The 25000-nt window shown below is 43.6% G+C and overlaps 2 protein-coding genes and 1 long non-coding RNA gene across 3 annotated transcripts in view; all 3 read left to right on the forward strand.

The window, feature by feature from the left end:
* LOC123180904 (uncharacterized) overlaps window positions 1-12271 on the forward strand; it is a 17045-nt gene extending 4774 nt beyond the window's left edge. The window contains exons 2-3 of the long non-coding RNA XR_006491383.1: window positions 11597-11600; window positions 12260-12271. This is a non-coding gene — a long non-coding RNA (uncharacterized lncRNA). The remainder of the gene's footprint in view (window positions 1-11596; window positions 11601-12259) is intronic.
* A 3353-nt stretch (window positions 12272-15624) lies between these two features.
* LOC123180905 (NADH-ubiquinone oxidoreductase chain 3-like) lies at window positions 15625-16110 on the forward strand. The gene has a single exon (XM_044593089.1). The coding sequence runs from the start codon at window positions 15739-15741 to the stop codon at window positions 16093-16095; it is 357 nt and encodes a 118-aa protein (XP_044449024.1). The 5' UTR covers window positions 15625-15738; the 3' UTR covers window positions 16096-16110.
* Window positions 16111-24481: 8371 nt separating this feature from the next.
* The window catches only part of LOC123180906 (putative cytochrome c biosynthesis ccmC-like mitochondrial protein), a 776-nt gene continuing 257 nt past the window's right edge, over window positions 24482-25000 (forward strand). Inside the window, exon 1 of the mRNA XM_044593090.1 lies at window positions 24482-25000. This exon is cut by the window's right edge and continues 257 nt beyond it. Coding sequence (XP_044449025.1) covers window positions 24568-25000 — 433 coding nt within the window. The 5' untranslated portion in view covers window positions 24482-24567.

The raw sequence follows: 25000 nt of genomic DNA on the forward strand, positions 1-25000 counted from the left end.
GATTGATATTCATTTTTTCATCTATCTCATGAAATTTCCCTTCTATTAAGCGATAAAGAGCAATTGACGAAGTCAGCAGGAAGTCTGTCAAATGACGGTATGGATCAAAGGAATCCTCCTATCTTCGACTGCACACCCTTTTACTGGGATTTCGCATTCCTATTCCGATTGGCAGGAGCCTTTCTTTCTGTTTGTGCCGCCCTATGGCGATTTCTTACTCAACGTTTGCACTTTCTTACCAACTCTTGTACAACTTAGGTTCAGCGTTGTTCTGACGATTAAGATTTCTCTGTTTGACGGTTTTTACCTTCAACAACCTTTGTTGCATCACTTCTCGATAGCTTTAGTGCTCGGAGAGTAAGCATAGCATATTGTCAGCTAGTTATTTATTGATAGCAAACAGCTAGTAGGTCAAGCCGGAGCCTTCACTCACTCAACCTGGGTCAGCACCGTATCTCTAATTGGCGGAGACGAACTCCAATCCACCCACTTCATTTGTTTCCCAAGGAGGGTCATCAGCGAGTCCGCTCTCCCCAAGGTAGTTAAAAGGCGTAGGTATGCATTCCCCTGCACCAATGTGCCGAAGCACTTTACCTTTAATCACTAGATGGGCTCGAGCCAGGGTCCTATTTTCATTCTCCATGACTTCAAAGCTGCTTCTCTTTATCAATTCTGGACAGTTCTATAAACATTGGTACCAGGGGTTCTATGACCAAAAATCTTATTTTTTTTCTCCTGGCGGTTATGTATTTATTATCGTTGTCTAAATGCGATGACTGTCGTCAGCAAGTATCCAGTGCCCATAGTCGAAGAACTCCTGGATGTCTGGTGCCTCATGGTTTTCTAAACCCGATCTCAGAGCTGGTTATCACCAGATTCGTATGGCAGCTGGCGATGAATTCAAAACAGCCTTCCAGACTTTGGAAGGGCACTACGAGTACAAGGTCATGTCCTTCGGCCTCGCGGGAGCACCAGCCACCTTCTTGGGAGCCATGAACACCACTCTCAAACAAACCCCTTCTACGCAAATGCGCCCTGGTGTTATTTGATGACATTTTAGTCTACAGTGCCTCTCTTGAAGATCACACAATCCACTTGCAATCAGTGCTTGAGTTGTTAAGAAGGGATCAATGGCAAGTCAAACGCTCAAAGTGCTCTTTCGCTCAATGCCAGTTATCCTATTTGGGCCATACTATCAGCCAGCATGGGGTTGCCACTGAAACCCACAAAATTAAGAACATTGCCAACTGGTCTTCTCCGCAATCAGTCAAAGAAGTCCGCAGCTTCTTAGGTTTGGCCGGCTATTACAGGCACTTCGTTCGCCATTTCGGCATCATTGCAAAGCCACTGACACATCTCCAGAAGAAACATGGGGAGATCCTGAGCTTTGAGGCAACTAAAGAAACATGATGCTTTTCAGTTATATTTAAGAACAGAAGAGGAAGACAAAGCAACCCTAGGATTTCTCTGCTCCCAGTGCTTAATACGAAAAGCTCGACATAAACCCAAGGACGGGCAACCGCTGCTAAACCAGGATCTCCATCTCTTTGAATAAATGCCATCCTTTCCATCGACCAGCCTACGAGCATCTTCGGTACTATAATGAAGGACGTTGACACTATCCCATTCTACGTAGCAGGGGTAATTCCAGAAACATCCTATCTAAAAATCATTTAGAGATAAGTTTCTATAGAAAGATAAGCGGGTGTACAAATGAACTTTCTTATGATACTATGATACTCAGATACCACTCATTGGATGGGACCGGTGGACCATTGATCGATAAAAAGTAGTAAATAAGCCCTTTTCTCACAGGTACGAGAGATTGCACAACCTTGCCTTGAACGCTTGAAGTTCTAAATAAATCTGAAGAGGAAGGCCAATTGTATCATGTCAGCAATGGTACTCTCCTGGGCTATAGACTGTCACCTGCTTCAAGGTATCTTGCTTGTGAAAGCCGAACAAAGAAGAAAAGAACGAAATGACGGTTCATCAGTAGTCAAAGGTGCAGACTTCATTCTTTGTTTCCTTCATCCTCTACCATTACGTTTTGCTTTTTAGGACTACCTAAAGGAAAGGAATAGAATGATCCATAGTCGTACCTACTTGAGGGCACCGAATGCATACAACTTACGTCAACTTTATATATATATATATAATTATTGATTCCATTCACACCCTTTGGGAACAGGAAACGGAGAACTTGTTGCTTTCTTTTGTTTTTGCTGTAGCTGAGGACAACTTAGATTAAAATGATTGACTTGATCTAGGTACGTGGTCCAAACGGATGGGTAGAATTACCCAGAGGGAGCCCTAGTTTCAGCATAAAAGGAAGAAGTCGGGTCCGCGCGGTTCGCCTTTTCGAATGCAACTGTGTTTTTGGCTTTGGCAATACCAGCTAGCTAGCTACTTACTTGTGTGGGAGTCCTATAAAGAAAATCCTGAGTTATAGACTGACTAAAGAAATCCACCTAAGCCGTAGTTTTTTTACAGCTGGCACACCTGCTTGCAAACTAGAAAATTTGATTCTAGTAGAAAGTGGACTAAGTCTTAAGAGAGATAAGCCGGTCTTTATACACTGGCCCTACTTCGAATTCAGTCAGTGGCCAGATGCATTGTAAGCAATTCCAGTCCCAGCTGCTGAGGTGGTGTAGTCAGCCCTACCTAAGTATTGAACAAAACCAACCATTTGTATAATATTATCCTATCTTGTATATTAATTAAGACCACATATTAGATCAAGGTTGGCATACATAGCATAGGAAGGTGGAGATCTGAAGTAATCTATATGTCCCTCAGCCAGTCATCCATTTCTCTGGATATGAAGTTTACAACATCAAAAAAATGACCCTTTTCATGATGAAATCCATTACATGTCATCCAAAGAACTCTGATCTGGATTACCAGCTTTGGGGTGGAAGGACGGATTGATCGACCAAGCAACAACGATCCCTTTACGATGGTCAAGTGCGAAGGTCCCGATCGGATTGCCGATCTGCCAGTGTTGTTTGACTAATTTTTTTAATCACAAAACCATTGATGCTGACCTGTCACTGCTCAAGTGATTTTCCTGCATGGTTCTAGGAACCAAAAGAAGACTTTGGGTAGGTCAACGATAGGTTCTATGTCTATAATGGAACGTAGGTTCTTTTTAGGAGGAAAGCTTAGAAGGATTCTTTTCAGAGCGTAAGAACCATTGAAGAGCATGGGATTGGTATTGCTGGCAGGGACTTTAAAGTGAGAGCTTGATCACTAAACCCCTGCTGCTTTCGATCATTCCTGCTAAAGCAGTTGGCAATGACTCATTGGAAACTTCTATTGGATCTGGGAGAAGAAGAAATCCAATCAATGGGTAGGTAGTCAATTTCTGGCGAAAGCACAAACCTTTTCTCTTACTTAAGGCGATAGAATCCATTCATTTCGATAATAATCTGTTTGAGATGTGTTTTACCGAGAAGGTATATGGTTTACGGTTCCAAGCCGTTGAGTTCGTGTTTTGGTAGTTGTTGTTTTGAAGGATGGCGGATCCAGAGTTGAAGGATAGCGAGGTATACCAACGCCATGCCAACAAGAGGAACCATCCGGACTTAAAACAGCCGACCTACCCCCTGCCACTTCTTCCTCTAAGTCAAGTTGATAGATTTCTGTACTAGTTTTTCGAGTTATTTTTCGAAGAACCAGCGTTTATTGAAGAAGCTATAGAGTTGATTACAAAAAGTACTAGTTTGAAAGGCTCGTTGGAATTGATCCGCTACGAGATTTACATTATACGCTAGAGAAGCACCTGAAGTACTAAACAGAATAGGTATTAGTTTTGTAATGGTTGGGGCAGCAAACTCGGATTCGGCAAGAATCTCATTTTTTGGTAGTACGAAGGGGGAATAGGCCCGAAAATTGGATAGGGGTAAAGACGCAGCCGGGTGCCGGCGGCTTATTCAAGTGCCCCCCGAACCGCGCGAAATGGTCGCCTATTACACGGCTCACAAACTCTGCCTGGGGTGGGGCTACCTATTATTCGTAGGCGGTACGTACGGCGCACGCAGGGCCTCGGTTTGCTGTGTGGACTGTCTATGCATTTCCTACAGAGTGTAATGGAACCCAGCTCAGCTCCGCTGAGCCAAAAGAAAAGAACAGAACAGCCGGAGGCGAAGAGTAGAGTATAGCCAAGGGGCTTTCGTCGTCCGTAAAGGACCTAACGGAAGACTGTGCTCCGAAGTGTGCACTTCGAGTTTTGTTTTAAGAACACTTGGCCTTACCCCTTCATTTTGAGCCATGTCTAGGTAGAATCGGCAAGATTGAACCGAGGCCCGCCCGGGCACCGCCGGGGGACAACCAGACCAACCAGTAGGCTTTCTTTCCGAAGTTTCCTCCCAGGGCCCTTAAATCATTGAATTCATAGGCATAGGGGCGTCCCAGGCAGTGGTTCATTCAATGAGAAAGAAAGACAGGAGGGTAGGATTCGTCTTGTCGGGCTAATTCATTCTGGGAAAAAAGGGGGAAGGGAGTCACCTGAGCTATGCGAAGGGAAGGAAGTCGTGGGCTGAGCCGGAGGTCACTTTTCCCGATCCATCCCGAAGGGTTTTTTCCCTCTCTCGCCCCATCATCGTACCCAGTCCTGCTATCGGCTCAGCCCTATCTATTCATCTCTTTTTTTTTACATGGAGATTTTTTGGATCTCTCTTGTTCATAGATCTTGAAAGCGGATCAATAGAAATTTCTCAAAGGATCTATCTATAGAAAGATCTAGATCTCTATCATCATCTATCTCTATATCTAGATATGGAAGAACCCTCAAAGCCTGTCCCCAACGACGATGCCCCCTGGGCGAAAGGAAAGGGGCCGCCATTCTCTTTCTTTCCTCAATCGTTCCGATCATTTCTCTCATTCCCTTTTGTTTGTTTTTTCGGGTTGGTTCATTTCCTCCTCCTATCTACGCAATTCTGTGTCTTCGTTCGTGATCATCTTAGGCGAAAGGATAGGTATAAATTTTGTGGAGGGGCGGCTGTGAAAGGGCGATTCCCCCTTTTCCATTGAAGTAGGGAAGGGGGTGATTGATCTTTTTTTGAATCAGGCCTTACTGACCAAGTGGTGGTATAAGCTTCATTGCGGATGAAAAGAAGTCCTTGTGAGCGGAGCTACAAAAGGAAGTTCAAGCTCAAGAAATCCTCTCAATAGGGATTGGGCAAACAAGCTGTTTGTTTATTTGATCTTACCCGGTTGTGAGACGGGACGTGAAGTCAACCAAGTACATGTGTGTCATAGTGGCCCTGGCACCTTCCTCCTAGCTGAGTATGGATGCTGAAGTTAGCTGGAGTGTGGGGCGAGTGCGTGGTAGATGGAACTCCTATTTACCGCATTTCTTCTTGCACTTCCAACTTGAAGAGGAAGAAGCATCTCTCTTTGCATCTTCAATAGATAGGAAATAGGATCTTGACCTGAAGCCTTCGACCAAAGAAAGGGAGACTTGGTGAAGTCAGAGGTGGTTTTCCTTCCCTAGATTCATGGAAGGACTTTTTAAAGTTTGAGTGAGGAAGGAAAGTAAGGAAAGCGGGAAAGGTCCGATACAAAGGAAAGGGTTGCGAGGCTTAACGATTTAGAATATAGCTGTTGAGGTGGCACATGTTCCCTCGGGGCAGGGGTATATGCCCGTAGCTTTCTTCTGTCACTTCTTTCAGATCAATGAAGTGGAAAAGTAATAGAGTAAGGGACCCTTGTTTACAAAGAAAGCTGTCACTCCAAGAACTCAAAGTCAAGCATCTTCGGGAATATCCAGATTAGTCTTCAACTAGAGAAAGGATAGGAATCTCCTTTGCTGAGTTTTCTTCTCCAGCGGATGTAGCGGTAAAAGATTCTATTCTTTCTGCGGTCTAGTTACGTCTTTCCTCTCCCTATCTAAAGAGCTCTATTAACATAGACCCTCTCCTGACTCTCTATCATTTTAAGAAAGCAGCAAATCCTTCTCTCTATTCTACTATCCGATCTCGTCTGTTGAAAATCGATCTGAAATATGGTCATATCTTCGTTATCCCAATAGTAAACCTTCTTACTTCTCTTCGCATCTCGAAAGATGCAAAAGATCTGTTATTAGCTTATTTATAAGCTGTCGAAGGTCCTTAAAAGCCTTGATTTGTGGCTTACGGCTTACTTGCCTTTTTCCTTAAAGCCTATATAGACAGACATAGACTGAGGGCATTTTGGGCATCCATGCTCCTGGCAATGGCAAGATCCGAGATGTCAGTTACTTGTCTTCAAGCCTCAACCTTATTATGACTCCTACTAGGGCAATCAGGTTTAAGTTAAGCCCGAACAGCTTAGTTTTCCACTTCTCCTCCGACACAAGCTTCTTTGCCAAGCCTTTCCCATCAACTGGAAATCCAGTAAGAAAGGCAAGGGGCGCAACGGCAAGGCAATCTCAAATCATAATGGGAGTTTTAGGTTTATTTAGATAGATTCGCCTTTGGGGTTGTTACAGAATCGGTTCTTCAAGAAGGAGCTCTTAGTACGGTGGATGCATCGAATGCAAGCTGTAAGGAAGAATAATTCTCTCAGCAGACAAAAATGAAATTCAATTAGTCCCACACTTCCCGCAGGAATCGAAGAGTATGCAAGCACATTCATTTAATGGGAAAGCTTTCCTTGGCTAGGCCCCTATGAAGAAAGATGCCAATTCCCAAAAGCAGTAACAATAGCAATAGCAGTAGGAGTAGCATTAGGAATTAAGACCGTCAGGCCTCATTCATCAAAGTAGCAGTCCTTAGGGGCTGAAAAAGAGCCCAGATTCCCTGCAACAAGCTTGGAAAGGAAGAAGACACGAAGGGAGGAGTTCCGCTTAGCCTTTGCTCCTCTTTGATAGAAGTAGCTCTTTTGTTTGCCAGAATGGCTTGTTAGCAAGAAAATGCCTTCTTAGGAAGTGAAGAAGAATACGCCTGCTTGAGAATGCCCTCTTGTTGTTCTCGAAAGATGGCAGGGGGCAGATTTCACTAAGGAAAGGAACTGAACTAATGGACGAGCAGGAAGAGAATATAGAAAAATTGCCGACATTAAAGCATACTATAGATGTTCCAGAACTGCTAAAGGGAAGTTCTAGTAGAAAGGACAACTAAGCGAAAGGCCTTCTTAGAAAGGCGGAGTGACAGGTAATGCCCTATTTCCTAACAGTGAAATCTAAGATCAGACAAGAAAGAAGCTAAAGGCTAGGCAAAGAAGACGAGGGAGAAACCGTAGGTGAAAACGTTGGGTTACCAACTCGGGTGGGTTCTCACACCAAAGTTCCTTTGTTTCGGGCAAGCCCAATTACAAACAAAAGAGAAGGTCGGTCCCGTACTCAAACCAAATTAGAAGGGCGGTACTCACTCGGATGGAAGAATCCCAGGTCGGTCCCATACCCGAACAAAGGCTAGACCGAAGGTCCCGTCCCACGGGTTAGGTGCTTAGCTGAAGGTGGAAGGCGAAGCCAAGGCAAGAGCAAGGGTTGAAAGACAATATAGAAGAATTCCATCTCCCCTATTTGTTCCATTCTCAATGGTTGGTCAAGTTGAGATGAACTACGGGAATCTATATATGGACTTCAAGGTCAATGAACCCATGCAAGGAAACTCGACGAAATTTGTTTTTTTATGGATTCAAGCAAAGAATGAGAAGTATGGCTTGGCTAGGGGAGCAGTAGTAGTGGCAAAGGTCGAGCTTTTAGATGAGAAGAGGGCTGAGTCGTCTAGCTTTTATTCCAAAATCACGTATCACCGATCAGCCTATTCGAGAGGAGCTGCTTGCCTTGCCCACTTCAATAAGGAAGACTCCATCCATCTAACCCATATCCATTGGAACCAAAAGCGAGTGGTAAAGTCACCCTTTGGCTAAAAAATGATTTGTATGCGTGGCGCAACACACACCTCTGCAAAAGAAGAGAAAGAACGGAAAGAAGCAGGCCCACAAAACGACAAGTCGATTGAATATCCTTTGCTTTCGTGACCGGTGCTATTGAATCCACATTCAGAAGAAAGAGCTCTGGGACTGAATTGCTTTGAGTGGGGCTTGCCCATTAATTAGATCACCTGAGTAAGCCAAGAAAGACGAAAGCGATGGATGTATGTGACAAAGAGAACTTATGAACATGAAAGCCAGCCTGTTCCCTAAATATTTTAGGAAGCGAAGAAGACAGAAAAAAGTTCGGTAATCTTCTCCCATTGGTAGGCATTTACCCAAGGCACTGATATTATGAGTCTCTCGATTATACGTGAAATAGGGAGTTCAAGGTCTTATTCGTCTTTCTTGGCCTATGTGAATATGAGCCAATTCCGGAAAGTGAATAATTCACTATTGAAAGTGCAAGTCGACGTTCCTGATATGAAAGTGAAAGTGGAGTGAAATCTGGATATGAAGGTTCAAGTCCAGTTCCAATCTGGATATAAAAGTGTTGTTCAATCGTCGAAAGTGATCTCTCTTTTGTTGTTCTCTTTTAGTCCGCTTTTTATTTTTTCTTTCTTTGGAGTCGGGTTCTTAAGACAGGACTGGAAATCGGGTTTTCTGAATATCTCTCTTCCGGAGAAGTAAGTTTGTTCGAGATCAAAAGAGTGCCCTCGAGAGACTAGACTGATAGTAACAGTAGTGCGCCTTCAGTTGAGGAGAACTGTTCACAAGCAGTGGTTATGAGCACTTTCTTGTGGAGGTTCAGAATAGGTAATTCCTTCACTTCAGTTGCACTAGTGGATTGAATAACCTTTTCTTTAGTTCTAACAAAGTGCATGTGTTGTTGCTTAATAAAAACACGAGTTTCGATAGGCTGGAGGAAAGATACTATAAGTAGGACAAAGAAAGACCCTATAAGAGACCGGAACTCAATACGATTCAACCAATCAAAATTGCTTTGCTAAAGATACCCGTTCCGCTGTTCCTTTACCGGCAACAACTATTGAATAACAACCTTCGCTTTGCTTTCGCATCGGATCTCGGCATTAGCAAATCTAAAAACAGAGTAGATCCCGGGGCGTACCTAATGGTTTCATTGATTTGAATGGATTGATCCGTTGTACCGTTGTAGGAATCCTCATCCGATGTACGAATCCCGTGGAGGAAGTGGGGAAACAAATCCAATTATTTGATTTTGATAGGAGCAGTGCCGGTATTGAGGGTTTCTCTATCTCTTCACTCATGAAGTTAATACAAGTGAGAATTGATTTCAGTTATTCATATAAGAAATAAGAGGAATAAATAATCTCGGGGAAGACAGGCTTTCTCGCTCTCGGCACATCTTTGCTAGGGATTCTTCTCTACCTTCTTGCGCTGAGATGCCATCAACCCTTTCCTGGGGAATCAGGTCAATACAATACTCTTGGAAAAGCAAGCTATAGCAGATCCTTGAGTATAGAGAAAAAGGAATGGAGTTTCATTAGCTCTCTGCGCACATCCAGTATAATACCTTTGCGAGCCCCTACGGAAAGGGGTGTCGTGTTCTCTTTACAATGGGGGTGATCCTGGTTTCCAAAAGCTGCTGGTTGGTTGTATCTTTTTCTATTGGCAATCCCCAATCCGTTGCTTGTTCGTTACGAACAAAAGAAGCCGATACCAGTTCTGGTGTTTATCCAGCGGAGGCTCGTATCTCTTCCATGTGAGACCAGTGACCTCAGATCATCCCGGACTTATGTGCTGGAATAGCTTCGTTATGAGTTGAAGCAGCCTCAGCTACTATTCCTACTAAGGAGGAGTCGCCTTTTTCAATTCCCTCCCTTTTGCAATCCCATGTTGATGTAAGGAAACTGCTTTAGAGTATTGGCAAAAAAAAACATTACATGCAGGTCCAGATCTCCTTGCGTTCGTTGGTGGTTGACTACCGGGAAAGGGCAGAATAGCAACAGTGAGGAAGCATACCACCCAAAGCAAGACGTGAAAACCTTCTTCGTATCCAAAAGCCCCTTTTAGTCTGTCTGGCCTTAGTATTTATGATACATAATCGCATCTTCTCCCCCTTTCTCGTATCTCCACGGAAGTAAGTACTGGTATGATCGGAACTAGTATTTAGATATATGTGACCCTCTAGCGGTTTGACTCCATTGATGGTATACGGAACTTCCTTCCCGCGGAAGGTCGATTTCGTAAATCAAGCTTGTAGAAAAAGTGAGTACCGGTATTTGATGGTGATGGTAAGGATGACTAACCTCGCTCTTGCAACCATGAATATTTTCTAGATACTACGGGCATATACCTTCTTCCGAAGGGTCCCCGTCCTATCTTTTTCGCCTTCCGCTCTGGAATCGACTATTGGTGGGTTGTAACGTGAACCTATGGATCTCAATGAACAGCTTCGATACCACAAAAGGATGGGCAAGAAAGACAGCAGGTGTTGAGCCAAAGCCCTAGTTCATACACAATCATAATGTTGGTCAACCATCCGAACCGGGATTCCTGTTATTCATACGAAGGAACAAGAAAAGAAGAAGTATGGGATAAATGGTTTTTGAGTTGGGCATGATGAAAGCAGGTACAATGGCATTACTTAGAAGCTATTATGTGCTGTCTTGGCTTTAGCAATAAGCTTGTGCAACTGATGACTCCCTCCATCCCTGGCATCGCCAAGACTAATGGATAAGGTTTTGTCGCATCTTAATCGAACCGCATGCGGAGCTCAGCTCCTAAGAAAATAATAAGAAATATCAAGTTTTGTTTCATAAGTGGCGAGCCAACGAATAAGAATACCGCCCCCTGATCTGTATTTCAAAAGCGGGTTCAACGCTGCAAGAAATAGAATTATGCATAGATTGACTTGTAAAGAAAGACGAACCAAACAGTGCTAAGCAAAGAAAAACTCTCTTATTTCTATGCTCGATTCAATCTCTACTGATCTGCTTTTAGTTCTACTTTCTGTATACGAAGTCCGAGCTTTTCGAGCTGCTCAATTCTCGCTATGTCATTTCTTGGTTTTTAGTGCATTCACTCAATTCTCTGTGAAGTCCATGGACATGTTGTGGTTCATTGCAGAGAACAGCCATCACATGGATCAAGCTATAAGGAATCACCCGCGAGCGAGGGCAAGTCTCAATTACGGTAGGAATGGAATACACCAATCATAACTCTAGTCTGGTCCCTAGTTCCCTAAGTAGTTAGTGAAACTTCCAGCTGGACTGACTGGATTTAGAGCTTAATGCTCCTATCTTTGAACTAGAATCTTAGCGCTTATTTCATGAAGATAGCTACTTTAATTGATACAAGAATGCCTACTTTGGACCAATAGGATCTACTCCTACTTGAATGCCAATCCAATCTCTTTCCCAATAAGAATTCCTAATCCCTAAATCCAAGCAAGGCATGATTGTTAGTCAGGATAACCAGCTTACGTACCGCATTAAGAAGTACCGACTATGCTTTTTTCCATACTTTTCTTGCAGTACTTCAGTAAAGCTACCCCATTTTAATAAGATAGGGATTTGAGATATCAGCATTTTCACAGGTCCTTGTCAAGCTGCAGCAGAATCAGATTCGAGTATAGCATCATTCAGTTGGAGTTCTGAAATAATCTGGATCCCCTTTGCTATTTTAGCAATCTCTGCTACTCAGTTTCATCCCTTTCTGAGGTAGAAAACCCATCCATATATGTACGAGTGAGAGATGTCTTCCGTCCCGGAGAACCTTCTTCTCTCCCTCCTTAGGAAACGGAGATCTAGGTAGAGGAGGTAGAAAATAATAGATACCGTCTATTCTATTAACTAGTCATCAAAAAGCAACCTATATCGAGGTCAAGTTTGATAGGGTGAAGTGGACTATTAGATCCCCAGCTTACCATTAGAAGAAAGCTTAGCCGCCGACGTCAATGTGTTAAGCACATATGATATATTCGGCGAAAGTCAGTAAGAAGTAGAGTGAATTCTGAAACTCCAGCATTTAGGCCCGGATAGAATGGGTCCTCAAGCTTAGAATCATTTGGCCTAACCTTTAAGAAAAGTCAGCATCTTTATATCCGGGTCGTACTAAAGGCAGGTAGACCGAACACACGGCACCTGTCCCAATGACTGGTACACTGACGGTGGCTTATTGGTTCCTTCCTCCCTTCCATCCTCAAGTCTTACTTTCCTTGATGCCTTAGTTTACTTGATGCCCGACTCATTCCTCCCTATATTAAATCTCTCGTGCCAAATTCTTTTTCAGGTTTGACATTACTTCCCTGCGTGTTCTGCTCGACGATGATATGACTAATAATCAAAAGCGAGAGGCTCTGCTCTCGAAACTTGACCTCCTCGATTCGATCGATGGGAGAAAAAAAGGTTACGAGCGGCAGAGCACGCACAAGTCTATCAACGTCAACTCAGCCGCGCTTTGGACCGATCCTACGAATAAGAGGCATTAACAAAGCATTTATGAGACACCATACTTTCAATAGGCAAGGGCCATCCACCGACCCTTCTACTATCGTTTTTGAGTATTGGCTACTACTATACTAGCTACTCACCTATCGGTCTAATGAGCATACTTGGAGAAAGGAGAACTTCCCGCCTATAATGTTGGGTTGGCAACCTACCCGTTTGTTGAAGTACTTCCTTCATACGGCCCAAAGAAAGGCGGCTAAGCCGTCTTAGTTCATGAACAATGACTCGGGTGCATAAACAGGTGCATAAAAAGGAAATCAAGTTTGGGAAATGGTACCTGGCTAGTATTTATGCCGAAATCTAGTGACATTATTGACTATTACTATAGTCAAGAAGTAAAGAGTAAAGGCTTTGGCCATTGGCAACGCTTACCTAACTTCTCACTTAAATGTTTACTCGCGTTACTGGTATTCAATAAAAGAAGGAAACCATGGTACCTACCTCCCTCCCTTACTTGGTAATCTAAGAACCCTTCAGGGGGAGCAAGAGATCTTCCATACCAACATTTTGTTCGCCACCCCTGCTTCCTCCTCCACTTGAGCTTGTGCAGCAAATATACTTTATGCTTAGGCCAGGTCCTGCAAGTAAAGAGAAGTAAATATTGGAAACATGGGTATCTAGTTTATTTTATTCAACGGCTGAGTAATTGAAATTCCTTGCTTCTTCAAGCAGGAGATCCCGAGTACCGGGTGTCGTCAGACTCCCATTCTATTACCTTTGTGCCAAGAGCACGTTAAGCTGCCTGGGTTGTTCCGCTACCGGCGTGTAAAGAAGCTCCGCCTAACGGGTAAACCAATGAATTTCTCTCCTTAAAGGAATCTACTTCCCTGACTGTCAACTACTCGCTTCTTCACCGGTATCACACCCGCGCCAGACTGAACAACAGAGTTAGAACCCAACCAAATACGATTCTTGTATTATCTTACCGAAATTCGGATCATTTGCCTCCAAAGGAGCAAGCGCGGGAGTTCTAATAGGACTTTGAGACTAGAAAAATCCTTCGGGCTGCTGAGAACAGAGAGAAGTAGTTGCAGAGAGATTTGATAGGGTTAGGCAGATGCCCCATTATTCGTAAACAGGAAGAAATCTAGATTAGTTTGATGGAGTTGTGGCTTAGCACAAGCATGGTGTCAATGTGGTTCCTCTCGACTAAACACTTAAACAATTGGATCCAGTAGGGTTCAATAGAGGTATGGTATCGGCAACCTTTTAGGGAGCGAGATTCTTTGGAATAAGATAGCTGCCCAGAGCTTGCGACGTACCTACCCCCTGGGCGTAGATAGAATTAGGTAAGATAAAAACTGATTGGAAAGTCCTAAATTAGACCAATACAATTCCGTCTGCTAGAATAAGAAAAAAGTGCTTCCGAATTTCTCTCATCCTTTATAATGATAATTTCTCTTTGTTCAGTAATAACTTAATCTTGCAATAAAACACTCTTGCTTGGAAGGTATGATAAAGGTAAACTGTTTCTATTTTTTGATATAAAAAAGAGAGTGCTAAAGGAGTCATTCAGAAGTGAGTGAAGGGGCAAAGCTCATTTCTTTCATTCAGGAATGGACACTGGACCAGAATGAAATGTGGGAATATCGGGATTGGCAGATTTTTTATATTGAAATAAAAAAAACTCAACACGACTAGTGAATTCAAATTCGAGTCACTTCCGGATTTCTTCAAATTGTTGTAGTGTAGTATTGTGGTTTTTCAGTAAAGACCCCGACCTATAAATATTCACAGCCCGGCTCATACGGGCGGACAATATTCACCCAGAGCCTCGTTGCGACCGCAATGCTGTTCTTGAAGGACCTTACCTTAGAGCAAAAAAAGGGAATAGAAGTTAGGAAGACTACTGGCGTAGGGCGGCGGGTGAGCTCAACCTCGAACCAAACAAGCAACGGATTGAGCAACTAGCGCGAAAGCCGTTGCGCGTTAGCGCATCCGTTTTCTTGCTCCATCATTATTAGTTTCTATTCTCTCCCTGCACGAACCTCGGTCCAATCAATTTGTTTGGAATTGGGGTTAGGACCGGTTAGAACTCCCATTTCCCGATCGGAGGTTTGAGCTGCTATGGCAAGCTTTTTTCCGAATAGTGGGTATGGGGAACCCACCGTACCAACACGATTGGCTGGTGTTGCTGATACCGCACCCGTTATAACCCCGATTGGAAGGGCAGGCCAGTCTGAGGCTCTGGGGATGCGAGGCCATTGAAAGTGAGTATCCCATATTCTATGACGGAGATAGAGCATTAATTGCAGTTTTCACCCCACCTTAACGATCGAGCGAGGGTGAAATCTTTCGACGACTAGGGAGGCGTCACCCGAGGCCGATTCCAGTGGATCACTATAGAATCTTCTAGAAGCAGGTTCTCTGGGCACTATGGTAGGACGTGGATCGATCATGACGAAAATGGACTTCTCCGTCATGTAATGGTTTAGAAGAGTCACGGTCCTGTTCCCCACCGGGCTTTTTCCCTTCTGGACTAGACGAAGGAGATATTCATTCCATTCAGGCAGGTGAGGAAGGGCGGCATCGGCTTGACCCTGTCTTCTCTCTTGGTCGGGTCGGAGGCTAAGTTTCTCATTCAGTGGTGAGGTGTTCATAGAAAGCAAGGCCTCGCCCAACGAGTGGCGGATTTGGTTTGGATGGGGTCTCACTTGGACGCTGGGGAGATCCATAGATCTGGATAGAGTCTTTCTCGCTCAGTAAAGAAGAGTACGCGCGCTACGGCTTACGCAGTGGATCTTCGGGCAACCAACCCGGCACATCCAATTCCGATCAACAACTTGGAGGTATGGCTGAGTGGCTTAAGGCATTGGTTTGCTAAATTGACATACAAGAAGATTGTATCATGGGTTCGAATCCCATTTCCTCCGGCACGGAAGTAGAACGGGCGGGCGAAATTATGTGAGAGAAAGAACCTCAGATTGATGGAGTCCGCCGTCGGACAGAATAGCTGCTTAGTGACTAGGAGCGGAGCGCCCCTTTCTTGTTCTTGGTGGCGTCTATAGCGAAGAAGACCTTCCCGAACGAGGGCCGTCCAGTCCCTGGCCGGCTGTCGGTTCTTGAGCAAGCTCCTCCACTGCAGGTAGGATGCTCATAGATGAAGAAAAGAGACTTTAGGCAAGTGGTTCTGGTAGCTCAGCTGGTTAGAGAAAAACAAGCAACAGATTGCGCAACTAGCGCGGAAGCCGTTGCGCGTTAGCGCATCCGTTTTCTTGTTGGACTGCAAATCCTTTTTTTCTTGTTTCAGTGGGAAGAGCAAGGGGCATTGCCCTTGAAATCCTTCAATGGTTCGAATCCACATCTGAGCGTCTTTTTCTCGGTATGCCGCTCCGCGAGCAAGGAGCGCCGCGAGGAGAGCGAGAGAACGAAGTGGGCTTTGGTGATGTTGGAATTTGCACCTATTTGTATCTATTTAGTGATCAGTCTGCTAGTTTCTTTGATTCCACTCGGTGTTCCTTTTCCATTTGCTTCCAATAGTTCGACCTATCCAGAAAAATTGTCGGCTTACGAATGTGGTTCCGATCCCTCCGGTGATGCCAGAAGTCGTTTCGATATACGATTTTATCCGGTTCCTATTTTATTTGTTATCCCTGATCCGGAATTCACCTTTTCTTTTCCTTGGGCAGTACCTCCTAACAAGATTGATCTGTTTGGACCTTGGTCCATGATGGCCTTTTTATTGATTTTGATGATTGGATCTCTCTATGAATGGAAAAGGGGTGCTTCGGATCGGGAGTAACCACTTTTGAAAGGGCAAAGGGGGGAAGGACATAGGAAAGAGGGATGCCTACAAAAAATCAATTGATTCATCATGGTAGAGAAGAAAAACGGCTGAGCAATCGACATGATATATTTGCTCACATTCCAGGCGAAGGTCATAATTCGCAGGAACATTCTATAGTCTTAGTCAGAGGAGGTAGAGTGAAAGATTCGCCAGGTGTGAAATCCCATTGTATTCGAGGAGTCAAGGATTTGCTGGGAATTCCGGATCGTAGAAAGGGAAGATCTAAATATGGTGCAGAAAGACCTAAATCGAAATGAATGGAAGATGCCTCTGGAACTTTTTGGTTCTTTTTTGGGGGCGATATGGAAGCAGCTAGCTCCCTTTCCCTTATTACGTTACCATTTCTCTCCGCTATTCTTCGCTTAGAAGGGCTTGACTTACTTAACTTACCGCTTTCCTGAAACTAGCTAAAAAAGGGTCAGGTATACCCGCCTGATGAGATAGGGTTTTTTCTAAAGCGGGAGCTGCTGTCGGTATGGGCAATTTCTTAAGTTCTTTGATTGATTCCGTCCCCGAGTGCTACCAAAGTTCCTCTAATTCCTCAGCCAGATATTTCCCCTGCCAGACTTTCCCGATAGCGGAATCGATAGATGTTACCACGGAGCGGTACCTAGCAACCTTCATTCCTGCTTTTCCGTCTTGCCTTTGCTACTTTAGAGAATGCCTTTGACCGAGCAGCTCCTCCACTCATTTTATTAGCAATCAAACCTCTTCCCTTCAACTCGTACCGAAGGCTATGTCCCAGTAAGCATTTCCTCTGTTTCCTTGTTTCCCACCTCTGACCTTCCGCTATGACATGACCAGTCCACTAATAAGTCAGGTATCTCTGAAAAGTAAGACCGTCCTCTTCCCTTCGTTAATAAAAGAACTCCAACCATGCTTTCTTGAAATAGCAGTTATTGTCTTCCTGGTCAGCTTTCGATGAGTGACTCTTGGTTGCGGGGCCAGGGGACCTACTATCTACTTAACTGCTAGGCAAAGAGGGAGGAGCCAGGAAGCGGGCGTTTAGTGAGGAAGAGACAAAAAAGCATTTCGTCGATAAAGATGAGTGCTTTCGATTGGCTTGTTGCACTAAAGCTGCGAGGTTCTTTGATCGAATCAGCTCTTTGCGTTTACTTTCATCCCATCCCACTCTCTTTCTTCTTTCGTTTTAAGAAAAAAATAAGGAATTTTTAAATCCTTCTTATCCTTCTATACAATCCAATCATGCAGTCTAGCTCTACTTTACAATGATATATCTAGCTTTTAGTTTTGTTGAACTGCGCTTATCTCAGGAAATGAGGATAACTTAACGGAGCCCAAACTCATTTGAAATAGGTTTTCTAGCCTTTGGCTTAAATAAAAGATCCAGCTAACTTGTGAGATAGAGCTGTCTTCCTGGCTGGAACAGGATGGTACCTTATGACTTCAACTGGAAATGGCTTGCATGGATCCAAAAAAACTCAAACCAACTATTCAACAATTAGTGGGACCTAGAATGAAACTACCATTGTCTTCCCATACTCATCTACATCAACCACCGGCTACAGAGGGAGCTAGCCTGGAAAGAAAAGGAAATGAATGGAGGGTATAAGTATTTCATTGGTAAAATCCCTTCATTAAAGACACAGTCAAAAATAGTTTGTTTCAAAGAAAAGGAAATACCACTGAAGAAGATCTTACTTTTTTGGCATTAACTGAAAGCCCAAACACTCTGTTAAAATGAGTCATGATACTAGTAAGCTCTTGGATAGAATTGAGATCACCACCGCTGGAAAAAAAGATCATCTGCAAAGCACAGATGGTTGAGTCTGAGCCTCAACCAGCCTTTGTGAAAAAACTAGATTGCAGCTGATTTTTATGCTTCAAAGCCCTATATTAGAGTTACGACCGTCCACCAATAGAATAGAGACAGCGAAAGAAAGGGACAATATATTGGAATCTAAAGCCAGGGAGCTTCTAAATAGCCGAGGAATTAGCCTGGATGATGATGAAGACATCTCCCGGGCAGCAGATCTTATTTTATATGGGAAAAGGCGCGATCAAGTCAACTATGCGATCCGGGCCTTAAACCGTGTAACCTCCAAAACCTGGAAGGACTTCCTGGATGAATTAAGAAAGTTGAGTGGGCCGTTTAGTTTATATAGATGAAATAGAATATATAAAAAGTTTGATCTATTCTGTTGAAATAGAATACCCTAAAAAAGTTTTCTAAACGTGGGCCACCATTTGTATTCCGACGAAATGCTATCACCCAGAAAACAGAGATTGAAAGGATATTAGAGGAGCTATTGCAAAATGCTGTAATCAGGCCCAGTACAAGCCCCAAAGAAGCTCTGGTGTTGAAGAAAGATGGAACCTAGAGAATGTGTTTCGACTATCGAAAACTAAATGCAGCAACTATGTTTTGCAAATACCCCATTCCTATCATAGAAGACCGGCACTTTTGGATGAGGTGTGAACTAAGATAGATTTGAGGGCTGGTTATCACCAAATAAGAATGAAAGGAAGAGGATATCTACAAAACAGCCTGAAGGACCGGCTTTTTGAATTCAAGGTGATGCCCCGGCAACCTTTCAACAACTCATGAATAGTGTTTTTAAATAGATATGTTGGAAAGGGGTATTGGTCTTTTTCGATGACATTCTAGTGTACAGTTCTACCATGGTGGAGCATCTCAAGTTGCTAGAGGAAGTGTTCCGGCAGAACAAACTTTTTGTGGGTGAGCCAAATTTCATAAAGGAAATACATTATTTATGAAATTGGGGTATCTACTGATACAAACAAGGTAGAGGGCATGACAGCTTGGCTAGAACCAGCCAATGTCAGAGAACTCCGAGGGTTGCAGGGGTTATTACAAGAGGTTTGTATCGGGGTATGGAGCTATCAGCAAGCCTTTAACTGAGTTGTTAAAGAAAGGTGTGGAGAAGAGGCCAGAAAAGCATTTCTCAAGCTCAAAAGTGCTAAGATATGGTGATGCCTTTGAACGTTGACTGGGAGAGCGGCTCGAAAGAGTTGGGACAGACTAGAAGCTTTAAAGTTTATGTTCTTTAAAAAGATAATAGCAATCTTGACTTACATCCGGTCAAGATCCCCGTGAAGGAATGATGATTGAACATCGAGCTAATAAAGAGGGAGTACCATACCCAAGATACTCCATTAAAGGAAAGGTATGCTTGTTTGGTTTCTTTGGTCCAAGAACACACACCACAAACTCTCGCAGTCGATGAGGAAACGTTAGTCAAACTACATTTTAGTAATCCATCTGGCCTTAACCTCTACGCAAGGAGATCTTACGTATAGACCCATGATTAGGTAACTACTTCTTCTTTTATTCGGAGTATCCAATGGAAAGTGGGCCTCTATCTACAGGTCATGGATACCTGGGCGCTAGAAAGGTTACCGAACCAGGGTTAAGTGAGGCTATTCAAACTTCATGGCCTTCACTATCGGATGTATATGAGTAAAATCAGACATCAGTATCACAACCTAGCATTATCCAGATCTTTCGTTGATCCAGGCGATTTTGGGAAGGACTCAGCATTCTCCCACAAAAGGCCAGGCCTTGAGTTTCTAGCCGACTCATATAAGTCAGGGTGTCAATTTTTTTTAGGTGACATATCTTTCTCTCTGATGTTCTCCGTGGTCTCAAAGGATGATCAGTCGGATAGCGACATTGGTAAATAAAAAGAAGAAGTTTACACGCCGGGTGCATACTTCAGTGCCACTAATTAGCGACTTTTTTTTTGCCCTTTACCTACACCATGTAGACCCGAGGATTACACAGAATCCCATTGGTGAGTTTCAGACAGCTAGGTTATTCAAGAAACTTGGAATACCGACTCCAATGCTTGGCTTGCTGTATCAGCATATGGATTACTTCATTGAATTTCTCGGCCCGAGCTCTTGTGATTGGTCCACTTGGCAGGTGGAGTGGATCCTAAGCAGGTTCATGTGTTCCTTGTTTACGTAGCTCTTCTGTTGGATCACGTAGCCCCTCTGTTGGATTACGTTGCTCTGCCCTTGGATTACTTGAGTCATTTATGGGTTTACTTGGCTGCTCTGCAACATGTTGGTTACTTGATCCTTCGCTTTGTTTACTTGGGAGCCCAATACTTATTGGTTGGGAAAATTACCTTCCAAGGAAAATGATCCTACCACTGGACTGAAAAACCCATATATTCCCATGGGAATGGGTGGTGCTGAACAAGCAGGCAGGCCCAACATTGTTTATCTTTACTGCAATCCTGGTTAGGTAAAAGGAATTCCGCAGCAGCGGGTACGTGATTAGTTACAACCAACGGAAAGACTTATTGAAATAATAGGGAATTTCCTCATCCAGTCTACTCCTAGGACTACATCATATGCTCCCAACTCCATGGCCAACAAATCAAACATCAATCGATATCCTTGCATCTCCCACTGTACACTAGAACACATCCCATACAATCGGCCCGAAGAGCATCAATGAGCAGGCCTACTAAATAGGCATAGAGATACATTAGCCGAGTTTGCTTACAACAACTGCTATCACTCTAGCATCAGAATGGCACCTTTCGAAGCACTCTACGGGAACCTTTGTCGTACCCCGATTTGTTGGGGTTGGCACGTACCGACCGACGGGGCCATAGAAGATGAAGGAGAGTGCCGAGAATATTCCACTTATTCTAGATTAAAAGTAGTTCAGGACCAGGTACGCCGACCACGATATTTGGAGTTTGCAGTAGGTGATCATGCTTCACTTCAGCTTGAACCTACAAAGGGTGTGATGCATTTTTGAGTGAAGGATTTGGTATAGCTGACCGATACATCGGACCTTTCTTGGCCCATATCCCCCTAGCCCTTACTCCCTTGTTTCGGTGGTTGGTCTCTACCTTTTTCTGTCTCTTGGCTAGTTTGTCTTCCTCTTCTTTTTGAGGGTAACGTAGTAAAAATCCTTTATTTCAGGGGATTTCCCTTTTCTTTCCAAATGAATTTATGCTTAGTCTAAAATTGGTAAATACCAAATAATATATATATATATTATTTGAAATATGTACCAGTTTCCTGAAACTAACAAATAGAGTTATAGCTTTGATTGACTTACTAGCTTACGGGAACGCTTTGAATCTCAACTTACTTTGAACGAGTGCTTCGCACATAGATTGCTGGAAAGAGGAGTGAGCCGGGGCAGAACTTGAAGCACGGGAGAAGGAAAAAGAAGTATACAAGGGGTGCGTAGTTGGTATATGTACGGTATAGACCTTTCTTTGTGAATAGCTAGTTCAGTTACAAGGGTGTATACAAAGGTCTGCTTATAGATTGAAAAAGCCTGTAGAGATAGCCTAGATAGCCAAGAAGATATACGTATTTCATAGAGCTAGCTAATAAAGCTTTTGTTAACTTCAAATAGGCTATTGAATGCAAGGGCAAATAAAGAAGAAGAAAGTGCCAGAGCTAAGAGCTAATATATTCCCAGTCTATGCATGGATAAAGGAATGATAAGAGCTATGAGCAGTTTATTAAACTACACTACGGCTAATATATATAAGGACAAATCAACTAGAAAAAACCGTTGCCAAAGAAACCATTTGTTTAATCTTATTCGTTCGCGCTAGGCTAAAAAACTAGATAGAAGAACTAGAGGCCGCCAAGGTCTTCAACCATTAGCAGGTAGGATCCTTTGCTTACTACTTGAAGCAGAAACCTAGAAGAGGAATTCTTTCTATTCCAAAATCCATCTTCTTTCTGGTCCGCTTCATTCATTCCCTTACTAATAAATCCAATTCATCGCTAATGGCGAAACCAGCCTGTATGTACACCGCACAACTAACCGTTGCTTGGTAGGTTCGATCAGCTCTTCTCACCTTTCCGTCGACATCTACTAAGGCTTCAGCTTAAGTGGGTTCAGCCGCCCCAAATCTGACTCGATCTAGGGTTATATATCATAAAGGGCTTCGACAAGGGGTTTGATTCATTCTTTGAGCAAAAAGATAAGGTCGGAATACCGGAGTTCTTTCTTTGCTTCCAAGAACATAGATTCCTTCTTCAACCCAGGTCATGACCGAGGGCGGGTATCTCACTCGCATATCTAGAGCCCAGCATCTCTCCTGAACGACACCTTCTGCAGACTCTACTGGTGGTATTTCCCGAGGCGAGGGTAAATATGTGCATTCATATCGGTCAGGAAACGACAATGACTCTTCTTCTTTCCGGGAAGCTATGGGCACCTCACAATTCTTATACGACATTAGTGGAAGCGAACATTCGTAGCATTCATTGTCACCGATCATTGACAAAAGAAGAAAAAGAAGCCGTACGACAACTTAAGGAATCTTTAGATTTGGCGGCTATAGACTCAAAGGGCACAGACAGGCTGCTGGTACTTTTTTTAGCTAACTAAAGTCCAACTTCCTTTGCCGAAAGAGGATGAAACGGATCAGCCGATTCAACTTAGCATTACCCGACTCGTAACTTCAATCACAACCATCCATCTCAATCCAAAATCTCCGATCGTCTGTGATCCAAACCCAAACTCTCCTCCGGTTTTGGATATATAGACAGTGCCTGCTCTCAAACCAACCAAGACAGCAGCAAGTTCCTATCGAGAACAAGACGACAGATCAATATGACCAATTTCTATAATATCTCGGGTGAATACGTGAAAAAGTGTTGCTTAGCTCAGTGAAATGGAATAAGGAAGAGAAAGTGTAGTGTGATAAGGGAAGATGCAAGTCAATTTTGAGGTTTTCAAGCAAGGGCTGAGATAGATATTCAAACCAGAAGAATTCACATCAGAACCCTTTCCTGCTTCCCCTTTTTACCCATCGCACTCGACTCACATTTTGATCTCATACGCTTGCTTTCACAGTCCCCCTACGAGCAGCCCGGAATCAATGAAGGAGTTCATTCAGCACCGAGCCGGGCGAGCGTAGATTCAATATGTTGATTGTACCGAACGAAGGATTTGCCTTATCACGGAAGCCACATTCGTTTCGTTTGAGGAAGTCACACGTCCTGTTCCCTATAAATAAGGAGATTCATTCTTTTTTTTAAGAAATCCCCTCTTCTTCCTCCTCAAGCCCCTATCACAAGACCAAGCGGATCTCATCCTGCAGAAGACTCAGAGCGGATCTATCTAATGGCATGGCTGGCTGGCGGATGTGATCTATTCTCGTGTCACATCGCTTTCTTTCTTCTCCCTCCATTTTCTTCACTACTACCGCTTCTACACATAAATCAAAGAAGCATTGTGGAATAGTGGCATTTCGTTAATGGCTAAAATGTTCTTAGTGAAAGGGTTACCGCAAAACCGGCAAACTCAGAGCGGTCTCTGAAAGTGAATAGGAGCATAGCGGCATCATCCAAGCCAAACACGTCTCCTCAGTCAAGGGTCTTCTCACGCAAATAAGATCAAAAACATAACAACTGATTTCGCTTAATGCATGTCACCCGCCCGCTCTCAACACAGCAAGTGACTCTCTCTCACAAGATAGAGAAAGATTACCGATTCATCCAATCCAATTTGATCAGAAGTGAGTTCACTGTTGTTGTATAGCGAAACCTTTCCTTGACAAAACCATTCTCAGCTAATAGAAGCCGAGTTATCTGTCCAGATCAGGGTTGAACGAAGCGAATGGAAAAGCCAAAGAAAACATAAATCCATTGCGATTAGAAACCAGTGACTCTACAGCCAGGGCTCGATGGCGATGTAAGATAGAAAGAATGGGGAGTTAGGGCTTCGGTTCCCTCTGTAGCCAGTTTCAATTCCAAATCATTTGCCGACATGCGGACTCACTTCTCTTTTATGGGATGACTTTTATTATCCAAGTTGTCTATTTACGTGGGTGAATCAAGTACAACAAGTCAGGTCAGAGCTTGTGGTAGAAGATTGGGCTCTGCTACGCAGATCCACTCAACTAGGAAAGAAGTACGCATTGCTGACTGACTGTTTGAATGATCCTAGTTACTAGTAGCTAATCAAGTCAGAGTAGGGTGGCCGAGAAGCTTCTTGCCGGTGCCCCCAAAAGCAAAGCACAGACTCTACTCACCCACGCGTTTTCCACCTACGGAGGGAGAAATCATCGAAATATCCTCATCCCCAGAAAGGGAACCCGAAAACAGGACGAGAGTGGATAGGGTGACTAAGGAGGCCGTAAAAATTAGTAGTGCATTTTTGAAAGATAAGATTACAAAAAGGCGAGAGCAGCATAATTGTTAGTTAGGGGTAAGAGGGGACGGGCCCGTATAGAAAGTCAATCCTTCTTTTCCCGATATGCCGCTCTGCAAGCAAGGAGTGCCACGCACAAGTGGAGCGAAAACTAAGCAAGGGGAATTCTGTCATTCCATGGAAAGCATGCGAAATCCTTTGATTGTTTATAGAATCAAAATAACTATATAGTCTTTCTTGTTCCACTTGCAAGGCAAGGAAAATAAAATGTCAGTTTCGTTATTACAACCTTATTTTTTATGTCAAAGACAAAAAGCTACGCGCAAATTCTCATTGGATCTCGGTTGTTCTTAACAGCGATGGCTATTCATTTAAGTCTTCGGGTAGCACCACCAGATCTTCAACAAGGTGGAAATTCTCGTATTTCGTATGTACATGTTCCTGCGGCTCGGATGAGTATAGTTATTTATATCGCGACAGCTATAAACAGTTCCTTGTTCCCATTAACAAAACATCCCCTTTTTCTTCGCTCTTCCGGAACCGGTACAGAAATTGGTGCTTTTTCTACTTTGTTTACGTTAGTGACTGGGGGGTTTCGGGGAAGGCCTATGTGGGGTACCTTTCGGGTGTGGGATGCTCGTTTAACTTCCGTATTCATCTTGTTCCTTATTTACCTGGGTGCACTGCGTTTTCAAGAGCTTCCTGTCGAACCGGCTCCAATTTCAATCCGTG

This window comes from Triticum aestivum, chromosome 1D, assembly GCF_018294505.1.
Source record: "Triticum aestivum cultivar Chinese Spring chromosome 1D, IWGSC CS RefSeq v2.1, whole genome shotgun sequence".
NCBI classification, from domain to species: domain Eukaryota; kingdom Viridiplantae; phylum Streptophyta; class Magnoliopsida; order Poales; family Poaceae; genus Triticum; species Triticum aestivum.

Coding starts and splice junctions, on each gene's coding strand:
- LOC123180905 (XM_044593089.1), top strand. CDS start 15,739: ATGTTGGAATTTGCACCTATTTGTATCTATTTAGTGATCAGTCTGCTA.